Raw genomic sequence first — 13,298 nt, forward strand, 5'->3', positions numbered from 1 at the left:
TTGATCCATTTCTGAATTTCTGCAACTTTGTAGTTTACCTACAACCTATTCATGGATCGTGCTTATACAAAAAAATACAAGTGTTTGAGTTAGCACCTATAGACAGTCACCGACGGTTAGTCTTTAAATAAGTGTTGAAACAAGGGCTTCGGTAAACAGATAAAAGGAGTAAGGAACCTTACAAAGCGTTCACTGTGTTCCCTAAATTTTGTTTTCAAATATTTTGATGAATAGGAATTCTTCGTTGTTATTTATAAGTAGGTACGTAAACAAAAATTAAAATTTATTAAGCAGTTACATTTCCTAATGTGTACTGTGTAGTTCAAAATGTCCCCATCAAACTAAAATAAAAGAAGCAAAAAGCGCGTTGGGGCGCCCGGGTTCCGCGGAACCATGCTCAGTGCGCCACTGCTAATGAGCCAGTCTCAACAGCTATATGAGCAAATGTAACTTTATTCCGTTTGGAAATGCTTAGATTTGCTCCTTGCTCTTCAAGGTACTTTACTGTTTTAAGTTCAGAATTAACAGGTACACAGTGACTAGTTGTCTATTTGTGATTAGCACGTGAGTCTAAATTTACAGATAATTTACATTCATCTTTAAGAAAATTTAGAACATTAACTGCACCAGCCGCAGCTGCCATGTCCACTAAAGTCGCTCCTTGATGGTTACATTGATTTAAATCACTTCCAATTGATTTAAGATATCTTAAAATCTCAACTTTATTACTTTTAGCTGCGAAATGAGCCGGTAAATTCCCATCAACATCAGAAACGTTAACATCCATTTTACAGTCTTCTACTAAATATTGTAGGACTTCCAAATCACCAGATTGAGCAGCTTTATGAATAAGTGTATGTTTATGATTGTTGGAAATGCTTAGATTTGCCCCTTTATCCTTAAGATACTTTAAAATCTCAACATTAAAATTTATCACATGAACCGGTAAATTCCCGTTATCATCAAAAACGTTAACATACATTTTACAGTGCTCTTCTAAATATTGTAGGAATTCGAATTTACCAGATTGAGCAGCTTTATGAATAAGTGCATGTCTTGTCTTGTTGGGGATGTACCGAAATGCTACTTGATGTTTAAGATACTTTAAAATCTTAATACCGGGTGTCCACTTATATTTTCCCCCATTTTAACTGCCTATATCTTCTAAACGGTTCAAGATAGAAATATGCGGTTTTCGCTGAAATGTTTTATTTTAGTAAAAGTTTTGTCTGAATGGATTGAATTTTTTATATCGCTTTCAAATACGAAATAAAAAATGGCGGATTTTTGAAAAAAACTTTGTTGACTTTTTTTTAATGGAACACCCAGTATATTTTCTTGTAAATTGAAAGAAAGGTCATTCACCTATCGAGCGATATAAAGTTTTTCAAAATCGGTTGTCAAATCACTGAGTAATTAATTTTTAAAATGATGGGTGCAACGTTGATATTCTATACCTAAATAACATAACTGAGCAAAATGATATTATGTTATGTGATTTCCACATTGCATCTTTCATTTTAAAACTTAATTGCTCAGTCATTTGGCAACCGATTTTAAAAAATATTATATCGCTGGATAGGTAAATGACGTTTTTTCAAGACCTCGACACCGTAAGGTACAAGAGGACGGCTTAAGCGATAAAAAATGGTCATTTACCTAAAAACTTGAAAAAACGGTCATTTATCTATCCAGCGACATAAAATTTTTTAAAATCGGTTGTCAAATGACTGAGCAATTAATTTTTAAAATGAGAGCTGCAATGTGGAAATCACATAATTTGCTTAGTTATGTTATTTAGGTATGTGATATCCACGTTGCACCTCTCATTTTAAAAATTAATTACTCAGTGATTTGACAACCGATTTTGAAAAACTTTATATCGCTAGATAGGTGAATGACCGTTCTTTCAATTTGCAAAAGAATATACTGGGTGTTCCATTAAAAAAAAGTCAACAAAGTTTTTTTCAAAAATCCGCCATTTTTTATTTCCTATTTGAAAGCGATATAAAAAATTCCATCCATTCAGACAAAACTTTTACTAAAATAAAACATTTCAGTGAAAACCGCATATTTCTATCTTGAGCCGTTTAGAAGTTATAGGCAGTTAAAATGGGGGAAAATATAAGTGGACACCCGGTATTATAATCTCCCATATATATCATATGAACCGGTAAATTCCCATCAACATCAGAAACTTTAACATCCATTTTACAGTCTTCCACTAGATATTGCAGGACTTCCAAATCACAAGATTGAGCAGCTTTATGAACAAATGTATGTTTTTGATTATTTGAAATGCTTAGATTTGCCCCTTTTTCTTTAAGATACTTTAAACTCTCAGCCTCACTAAATTCAGCTGCCATATGAGCCGGTAAATTTCCATGAACATCAGAAACGTTAACATCCATCTTACAATCTTCTACTAGATATTGTAGGACTTCCAAATTACCATATCGAGCAGCTTTATGAACAAGTGTATGTTTTTGATTGTTGGAAATGCTTAGATTTGCCCCTTTTTCTTTAAGATACTTCATAATCTCAGCCTCATTAAATTCAGCTGCCATATGAGTCGGTAAATTTCCATCAACATCAGAAACGTTAACATCCATTTTACAATCTTCTATTAGATATTGTAAGACTTTCAAATTACCACATCGAGCAGCTTTATGAACAAATGTACGTTTTTTCTTATTGGAAATGCTTATACTTGCCCCATTTGCTTTGAGATACTTTAAAATCTTAACATTACTATATCTCATATCTATCATATGAATCGGTAAGTTCCCATCAACATCAGAAACGTTAACATCCATTTTACAGTATTCTACTAGATATTCTAGGACTTCCAATTTACCATATTGAGCAGCTTTACGAAGAAGTGTACGTTTTTTCTTGTTGGAAATACTTAGATTTGCCCCTTTCTCTTTAAGATACTTTAAAATCTTGATATTATTCTGTCTCATATCTATCATATGAACCGGTAAGTTCCCATCAATATCAGAAACGTTAACATCCAGTTTACAATCTTCTACTAAATATTGTAGGACATTCAAATCACCAGATTGAGCAGCTTTATGAACAAGTGTATATTTTTGTTTATCGGAAATGCTTATATTTGCACCTTTTTCTTTAAGATATTTTAATATCTCAAGGCATCCAAATTGAGCTGATATATGAACCGGTAAATTTCCATCAACATCAGAAACGTTAACATCCATTTTACATTTTACAATCTTCTACTAAATATCGTAGGACGTCTAATGCGCCATTTCGAGCAGCTTCATGAATTAGTGTACGTTTATCCTTGTTGGAAATGCTTATATTTGCCCCTTTATCTTTAAGATACTTGAAAATGTCAATATTATAATCTCTCATAGATATCATATGGACCGGTAAATTTCCATTTACATCAGAAACGTTAACGTCCATTTTACAATCTTCTACTAAATATCGTAGGACTTCGAATGCACCATTTCGAGCAGCTTCATGAATAAGTGTACATTTATATTTGTTGGAAAGGCTTAGATTTGCCCCTTTATCTTTAAGATACTTGAAAATGTCAATATTATAATCGCTCATAGATATCATATGAATCGGTAAATTCTCATTCACATCAGAAACGTTAACATCCATTTTACAGTCTTCTACTAAATATCGTAGGACTTCGAATGCGCCATTTCGAGCAGCTTTATGAATAAGTGTACATTTAGCCTTGTTGGCAATGCTTAGATTTGCCCCTTTATCTTTAAGATACTTGAAAATGTCAATATTATAATCTCTCATAGATATCATATGGACCGGTAAATTTCCATTTACATCAGAAACGTTAACGTCCATTTTACAATCTTCTACTAAATATCGTAGGACTTCGAATGCACCATTTCGAGCAGCTTCATGAATAAGTGTACATTTATATTTGTTGGAAATGCTTAGATTTGCCCCTTTTTCTTTAAGATACTTTAAAATCTTAACATTAGCATCTACCATTTTTAACATATTGTGACATTATTTATAATGCTGCTCACAAGCCGGCCTATTTATTTTGGAAGCTTCTCAGCGTTACGAGAGAAGGCCAGTCCTTACCATGGCGTTCGAGGCGAGCGCTACCGAACTATATAAGCAGAGGGATTACCGCAGCAGTCCAGTCATTGATCGAAGCGCGTCGCGTAATTTAATGTATTCGAATCTAATGTATTGAAATGTATTTATTAGTTATCGGAATTATTATGTGTAGATAATTAAATCATAAATTTGAGTTTGTAAATAAATTAGATGTGCTAGTTGGTGTTATTTGTAATTATTAAATAAATAAGTGATGTAAATAAATAATATAAGTAAGTCTTCCTTTATTTAAATTAAACTTAGTGCCTAAAGATATAAATAAATAAAATAGTAGAGTCAACCGCGTAAAAAGACAATTACATAGCAATATGAACCGGTAAATTTCCATGAAAATCAGAAACATTAACATCCATTTTACAATCTTCTATTAAATATCGCAGGACTTCAAATGCGCCCTTTCGAGCAGCTTCATGAACAAGTGTACATTTATCCTTGTTGGAAATGCTTAGATTTGCCCCTTTATCTTTAAGATACTTGAAAATGTCAATATTATAATCTCTCATAGATATCATATGTACCGGTAAGTTCCCATTTACATCAGAAACGTTAACGTCCATTTTACAATCTTCTACTAAATATCGTAGGACTTTGAATGCGCCATTTCGAGCAGCTTTATGAAGAAGTGTACGTTTATCCTTGTTGGAAATGCTTAGATTGGCCCCTTTATCTTTAAGATACTTGAAAATGTCAATATTATAATCTCTCATAGATATCATATGGACCGGTAAATTTCCATTTACATCAGAAACGTTAACGTCCATTTTACAATCTTCTACTAAATATCGCAGGACTTTGAATGCGCCATTTCTAGCAGCTTCATGAACAAGTGTACATTTATCCTTGTTGGAAATGCTTAGATTTGCCCCTTTATCTTTAAGATACTTAAAAATGTCAATATTATAATCTCTCATAGATATCATATGGACCGGTAAATTCCCATTGACATCAGAAACGTTAACATCCATTTTACAATCTTCTACTAAATATCGCAGGACTTTGAATGCGCCATTTCTAGCAGCTTCATGAACAAGTGTACATTTATTCTTGTTGCAAATGCTTAGCTTTGCCCCTTTATCTTTAAGATACTTGAAAATGTCAATATTATAATCTCTCATAGATATCATATGGACCGGTAAATTTCCATTTACATCAGAAACGTTAACGTCCATTTTACAATCTTCTACTAAATATCGCAGGACTTTGAATGCGCCATTTCTAGCAGCTTCATGAACAAGTGTACATTTATCCTTGTTGGAAATGCTTAGATTTGCCCCTTTATCTTTAAGATACTTAAAAATGTCAATATTATAATCTCTCATAGATATCATATGGACCGGTAAATTTCCATTTACATCAGAAACGTTAACGTCCATTTTACAATCTTCTGCTAAATATCGTAGGACTTCGAATGCACCATTTCGAGCAGCTTCATGAATAAGTGTACATTTATATTTGTTGGAAATGCTTAGATTTGTCCCTTTTTCTTTAAGATACTTTAAAATCTTAACATTAGCATCTACCATTTTTAACATATGAACCGGTAAATTACCATTCACATCAGAAACGTTAACATCCATGTTACAATCTTCTACTAAATATCGTAGGACTTCAAATGCGCCATTTCTAGCAGCTTTATGAACAAGTGTAAGTTTATCCTTGTTGGAAATGTGTAGATTTGCCCCTTTATCTTTAAGATACTTGAAAATGTCAATATTATAATCTCTTATAGATATCATATGTACCGGTAAGTTCCCATTCACATCAGAAACATTAACGTCCATTTTACAATCTTCTACTAAATATCGTAGGACTTTGAATGCGCCATTTCGAGCAGCTTTATGAATAAGTGTACGTTTATCCTTGTTGGAAATGCTTAGATTGGCTCCTTTTTCTTTAAGATACTTTAAAATCTTAACGTTACCATCTACCATTTTTATCATATGAACCGGTAAATTCCCATTCACATCAGAAACGTTAACATCCATTTTACAATCTTCTACTAAATATCGTAGGACTTCAAATGCGCCATTTCTAGCAGCTTTATGAACAAGTGTAAGTTTATCCTTATTGGAAATGCTTAGATTTGCCCCTTTATCTTTAAGATACTTGAAAATGTCAATATTATAATCTCTCATAGATATCATATGTACCGGTAAGTTCCCATTCACATCAGAAACGTTAACGTCCATTTTACAATCTTCTACTAAATATCGTAGGACTTTGAATGCGCCATTTCGAGCAGCTTTATGAATAAGTGTATGTTTATCCTTGTTGGAAATGCTTAGATTGGCCCCTTTTTCTTTAAGGTACTTTAAAATCGTAACGTTACCATCTACCATTTTTATCATATGAACCGGTAAATTCCCATTCACATCAGAAACGTTAACATGCATTTTACAATCTTCTACTAAATATCGTAGGACTTCAAATGCGCCATTTCGAGCAGCTTCATGAACAAGTGTACGTTTATCCTTGTCGGAAATGCTTAGATTTACCCCTTCATCTTTAAGATACTTAAAAATGTCAATATTATAATCTCTCATAGATATCATATGGACCGGTAAATTTCCATTTACATCAGAAACGTTAACGTCCATTTTACAATCTTCTGCTAAATATCGTAGGACTTCGAATGCACCATTTCGAGCAGCTGCATGAATAAGTGTACTTTTATCTTTATTGGAAATGCTTAGATTTGCCCCTTTTTCTTTAAGATACTTTAAAATCTTAACATTAGCATCTACCATTTTTAACATATGAACCGGATAATTTCCATGAAAATCAGAAACGTTAACATCCATTTTACAATCTTCTACTAAATATCGCAGGACGTCGAACGCACCATTTCGAGCAGCTTCATGAACAAGTGTACATTTATCCTTGTTGGAAATGCTTAGATTTGCCCCTTTATCTTTAAAATACTTGAAAATGTCAATATTATAATCTCTCATAGATATCATATGAACCGGTAAATTCCCATTCACATCAGAAACGTTAAGATCCATTTTACAATCTTCTACTAAATATCGTAGGACTTTGAATGCGCCATTTCGAGCAGCTTCATGAATAAGTGTACTTTTATCTTTGTTTGAAATGCTTAGATTTGCCCCTTTTTCTTTAAGATACTTTAAAATATTAATATTATTATCTACCGTTTTTCTCATATGAACCGGTAAATTTCCATAAACATCAGAGACGTTAACATCCATTTTACAATCTTCTAGTAAATATCGTAGGACTTCGAATGAGCCCTTTCGAACAGCTTCATGAACAAGTGTACGTTTTGTCTTGTTGGAAATGCTTAGATCTGCTCCTTGCTCTTTAAGATACTTTATAGTATTAAGTGAATTATACTGAACTGCGTAGTGACTGATTGTATTTCCATTCCTATCACAAAAGTTTAAATCTATATTGTATTCTCTAGTTAACAATTTTAAAAAGTCCACCGCATATTCGGGGTAGTGTACTCCAGAAATAGCTGAGTCGTAGGACTCGGAGTCGTACATGCCGTACATGAACATGTCGTTGAAGTCGTATTTGTCATAGTAGAAGACGTAGTCGAAATCGGACACGACGTCGGACTCGAACTTGGGGTCGTCGACAGGCTCTAAGTTAAATCGGCAATCGTGATATAGCAGGGCCGTTATAATAATAAAACCGATTTTATTGACTTTATTGACCTTTGCCACCTTCTCTACGAAGTATTTTGCGAAAGATTGGCGATAGCGCTTGTTTATGAAAGCTGTTCTTATTATTTGATCATTGTTTTTTAAAATATCGTAAAAATGAGTATAATTATCAAAAACTAATTTAACAATAAAGAAGTAGGTCCAAATAGATGACATACTTTTATTATTTTCCCAATTTACCTTATTAAGGGCCGAATTGTATTCCTTAGATAAGTCAGCTATTTTTTCGTTTTGATTAATTTCCAGAATTAGTTCAAAAAAATCGCAAACGCCCTTATATTCATAGGTTGAAAACACTTTATTAAACACTTCGAGCAATAAGTCGTGACTATGTCTTTTTTTATAAAGGCAATCCCACAGCAATTCTGCTGCAAAATATTCCTTAAAAGTGTAATGAACAAATGCATACCCTTCATCTGATTCCTTTAATAACTTAGCATTTAAAACATCTTTACGAATCTCAAAATCATCATCAACATTAAACAAACCTAAAAGGTTAAAATCAGAGGCATCAGAAAACAAATTCTTCACCGCAAATTTTCTTAACGAGTCGATATACCCGTCAAAAGCTCCAAGGCGTATCTCATCATCTTGTGCAAATTCGTCTTTGATTGCTTGTAAATAGCAATTATAAAAATCATATGTGTTTGTAACGTTATCAAAAACCTTTCGCAAAGATTTAATAGAGTCACATTTAGATATTTTATTTTTTATTATTTTAGAAACCATTTCTAGCGATAATGGAGTTGAACAAATATCTTTAAATGCTGGAGCCAAATTTATTACCTTTTCAAATAAATCATTTTCAATACTTGCTGCAGGTAATAATTGTTTAAGATATTTCTTGAAAAAAGAAGACTGATCACAAGGTGAAAATGGAGATATTTTAACTAACTCACAACTATCTAAATCTCTTAATTTTTTAAGATTTAAGATCAAATTGTAATCTCTGGCACCCATAATAACCAAAGAAATATTCAAAGCCTGAAGCGAATTATGATCTGCTAATAGGTTTTGTATTTTGTTGATAACTTCCGAACAGTTCTCGTCAAGACCGTCTATAATCAAAATTTTACCCATAGACTCAATAAGTTTTCCTTCGAAATAAGAGCTATCAGGAGTTATATTTTCATTCTGACACAATAGATTATATATGGTTTTCTCGATATCATTCCGGAAAAATTGTTTAGACTTTTGTAAATCAACATTAATTATCCATGTCAATTTAGATTTTACTTTTTTTCGGATTTTACTGTCTTCGGCTTTTTTGAGTGAAACTAGTTGTTTCAATAAAGTTGTTTTGCCTGCACCAGGCGGACCAGTAACAACAACTATTTTTTTCTCTATTTTTTCAAAAAACTCTCTTTCCGGAAATTCTCCCGAGTTAGCCATTAGGCTTCTTTTAACATAATTTTCCTGCTTCTGTTTTGATTGGGTTTGCATATTAGAACCTATCGAGTAAGTATATTCGCTAAATATTATTTTTTTAAGACCCTTATCTATCTTAATTTGATAGTCATCAAGTTCAGTGTTCATATTTTTCGTAATCAAATTATTTAATGTAACATTTTCTCCTTGAAACTGAATTTCTTTGGCATATATGTGTTGTTTTGTTTCAGTCTCTAGTGAATTGAAATATATTTTATCATTAATTATTTTAACTGATGGGTCACTATTTTGCAAATAATGTTCTTTGATGATTATAAATACTTTTTTTTTCGAGTCTTTTTTAGAAATCATATACTCGGATATCTCCTTTAAAAAATTTACTGCTTGATCTTGATTAAGTGATAGGAATGAAACAATCAAATATTTAATTTTGTCACATCTGAATGTATTCATCATATCACATATAACTTTTTGTTCCATTGTATATTTCATTTTATGAAATGTTTTTTCCATTTCTTGCATCAAACATAATGTATTTTCTTTTAGAGAAAAATACGGCGTTTCTGATTTCTGAATGCTTCTTAAAATTTTCAATATATACATAGAAATATTGTCGTGTATTTGGACGCAAAAAATATTACTTGAATCAAGTTGATAACTTTCCTTGAAATAAATTTTAGTACTAACCAACTTCTGAAGAAAATTTCGATTGTGTTCACCACACAAAATAAACATAAAGTAGTCTTTTGTCATAGGCATAGATTTTTCAGCTGGTAAATAATACCAGTCTTCTACATGAACTTTTACATATTCGTATGATGATATTGGGAACTTACACTGATAATCGAGCTTATTTAATTTGCTGACAATTAAAGCTTTGATGTTCGTGAGATTAATTTTAACAACAACAAACGAACATATAAATGATTGTATATCTTCTCTATTGATCTCCAATTCCTTCCATTCTTTTTTGTCTTTGTCGGTTTCTTCTTTACTGATGTTTTTCTGAAATTGTTTTGTCGTATTTAAAAGCTTGTCAACCATTATTTCTTTTTTAAGTCTATACTTTTTGGGCTCGAGACCAAACATTTTTTGCAAGTTTGCGGGACCTGCATCAGCAGGTAATTCATCCATAATATTATCAACGTTCAGCCTAGCCGTAGTGCATAGTATTAAGGAGTTAGGTGTTATTTCATAAAAATTCTTTAAAGTTAAATAGGACAAAAAATACTTTGCGATACTGAAATCACTTTTTTTGGGATTTTCTGTCATAAAATCTTGAGTGTTCTTACCACCTTTTACATTTTTTGCTTGTAACAACATACACTTTTCATCTGATTTAAATACGAGATCATCAAATTTTCCCGCTAATTTAACTTCATTTAATAGTTTCCAATTTGTGTAGCTTTCGATTGCAGATAAAGCAAACAGTGTATGTAAAGATATCTCATAAGGTAAGCCTTGGCTAGGTGTTTGTGCTTTTCCAGAATCCATCACCTGAAAACGTAAATATTTAAAAAAAATAGAGATAGGTATGAATAAAAAGTGTACAACTCCAAAACAAGACATTTGCCATTTTACAAAAAATAAATAGAACAGATGGTCTTTTATAGGCCAGAAAATAAAGCTGAAAAAATGGCAAAACCTCGCAATTTTTTCATGCAGCATCGATTTGTACAAAAATTTGGGATTAGGCTCATTTCACCATTTAGTTCATTGTCTATATTGAGCCGTTGTACGCTTGTAGTTTTTTAAGGGTGAAAACTACCCCTAATTGTAAAAAATTATAAAATAATATTTTACAATTTAATATGGTCAACATTTGGTTTTTATTAGTTAAATCATGGTTATTTTCTGCTTTAGAATATAATATCATAATATTTCAACCCTAAAAACCACCCTTGTTGGAGCTATATATAAAGAATTTATTTGTCCTAAGAGAATGATTTCGGCTTACATCGATTTACATAAAAATTTGGGACTAGGATCATCTCACCCTGTGCTTCATATTCTATATCACGCTGAAGGGCGGTGAATATTTTTAGGGGTGTAAACTACTCCTTATTGTCAAAAATAATATAAAAGCATTGTAAACCTTAATATGGGTAAAATTTGGTTTTGATTGGTTAAATAATGATTGTTTTATGCTTTTGGACATAATATCATAATATTTTAACCCTTGAAAACCACCCTTAATAACATTGCAATTTTTATTAAAATTGGCGAAGAATCTACGAAATATACACTCACACACGCAGACACATGAGCAGATGTTTCTTCTTTTCTATCTTTCGATTTGAATGAAAAAAGTGGAACATATTATAACGTATTACTGCCAAAACACCGGTTCTGTGGTATTAAGAATGCTCTATTACAGTGGTTCTCAAATTTTTTGAGTCATGTACCACAAAATACTTTTTTTAATATTTTTGGTACTACCTAACTGAAATAACTACCTATCTAGATAGGTAATCTAATTAACTGTAATAGTGGTGATTTTGACAGTTTTGTGTACCACCGCAAATAATGATATGTACCACCAGTGGTACATGTACCACAGATTGAGAACCGCTGCTCTATTACACTCCCAAGCGGGCTATTAGAATTTTTCGAAAAAAATAATTTGTTTTATAAACAAAGCTCCTTCATTTTTGGCGATAAAAAGTTTTTTCAAACATGATGTTGTAGGATATTTGGAACATCTATGAGACTATGTGAATTAATTTCCCTAAAATCCCTTAGTTTTTAAGTGGATTGAGTTTAAAGGTCTCGAATAAGGAGGTGTTTGCTCGTAAATAGAGGTTTTAAACAGCTGTACTTTGCTAAATATTTACTGTAAAGAAAATCTGTCTGCAGAAAAATTTTAGTTATTGAAAAAGCTACAATTTAGTACTCTCTAATTTTTTTCGTATCTCCAGTATTTTCGGAGATATTTTGAAGAAAAGTGTGAAAAATACGAAATTACAAAAATCTATTTATCGTTAAACTCAAATTTTCCTAAAATTAAGCCTTTTAAATAGGTAAAACTTTTTGGGTGTATTGATAATACATATAAAAAAATAATTACACAAGGGTGTAGATCAATTTTAATTAGGCGGGTAGTTAGGGGCTGTTTTTACTGATTTTTTCGTAGAAAAAAGTTACCGACCTTATTTTGATCATAGGTCGCTAGAATTTTTTTTTGTTTTTTTGAAAGGCCTAGTTGTATACCTAAAAAAAGATTGTGTAAGTTTTCTTCGAAAAATGCAAAGTTTTCCCGTTATTTGGGTTTTAATATTTCAAATTATGCATTTGACGAAAAAGGTTAACCTTTAGCATGCCTTATCTCCGTTTGTATTGGTCGTAGAAAAATTATAAAAAAAGAATTTTGTTTGTGTTTCTAAAGATAGAATTTTGATCTCTACAGTTTTTTGATTAAATGCTTATATTTTGAGTTATTCTAAAAAAAACCCTCTAAAAAAGTCGATTTTATCGTCGAAAAACTGTTACTTTCAAAGAAAACGCAAACAACATTTTTTTTCATAGAATTATTTTTCCATCGATTTCCATAGTTAAAATGTAATAAAAAATTCTCACCCCTGAGATGGGGTGGTAAACACCCCCAAGGTTTTCGCGTACAGCGGCATGATATAGAAAATTATTTTTGGGCTATTCCCTAGCTTCTGTGAAAATTTCAAGTAAATCCATGTTAGACGAAAAAATTGCGAGCCAAAATGCTTCATTTCCTGACCTATTAGATAAACCTTGCAACACTGAACTTGGCTTTGGAAAGGAAATATAGTCGAAATTAGTATGCAATTTGAAAGAAAGTAAAGAAAGTATAGAATAGGAAAGGAGAAAGGAAGACGAATATAGAGCACTGGCTAAGTACGTCCGAGAGACAAAAGACAAAGAAGGTGGTATTCGAGAGCCAGAAAAAGGAATAAAATTAAAACAGATTTCTTTCTGAAATAATTTGAATGTGAAAGAATAAGAACATTAAGAATAAAACATAAAGTTAAATAAATAAAACCAGAGAGAGATACAAACCAAATGGGCGCAAGTTAATTTACTCTTCAACAAATTAACCAATTTGTGGGTTAACTAAATTAAATT

At 31.8% G+C, this 13,298-nt stretch overlaps 3 protein-coding genes across 3 annotated transcripts in view; all 3 read right to left on the reverse strand.

Moving 5' to 3' along the window:
* Positions 1-547: 547 nt before the first annotated feature.
* On the reverse strand, positions 548-3,221 carry LOC126886100 (alpha-latrocrustotoxin-Lt1a-like). The gene is made up of 2 exons (XM_050652944.1): positions 2,216-3,221; positions 548-1,083 (listed from the first exon to the last, which is right to left on the reverse strand). Exons 1-2 carry the CDS (start codon positions 3,219-3,221, stop codon positions 548-550), a joined length of 1,542 nt encoding a protein of 513 aa, XP_050508901.1.
* A 1-nt stretch (position 3,222) lies between these two features.
* LOC126886101 (ankyrin repeat domain-containing protein 1-like) lies at positions 3,223-3,990 on the reverse strand. The gene has a single exon (XM_050652945.1). It carries the CDS (start codon positions 3,988-3,990, stop codon positions 3,223-3,225), a length of 768 nt encoding a protein of 255 aa, XP_050508902.1.
* Positions 3,991-4,332: 342 nt separating this feature from the next.
* Positions 4,333-13,298, reverse strand: part of LOC126886449 (uncharacterized) — a 56,035-nt gene continuing 47,069 nt past the window's right edge. Inside the window, exon 3 of the mRNA XM_050653390.1 lies at positions 4,333-10,700. Within this exon, the coding sequence (XP_050509347.1) occupies positions 4,422-10,700 (6,279 nt within the window). The 3' untranslated portion in view covers positions 4,333-4,421. The remainder of the gene's footprint in view (positions 10,701-13,298) is intronic.

The sequence above is a fragment of the Diabrotica virgifera genome, chromosome 6 (genome assembly GCF_917563875.1).
Source record: "Diabrotica virgifera virgifera chromosome 6, PGI_DIABVI_V3a".
Classification (NCBI taxonomy): Eukaryota; Metazoa; Arthropoda; class Insecta; order Coleoptera; family Chrysomelidae; genus Diabrotica; species Diabrotica virgifera.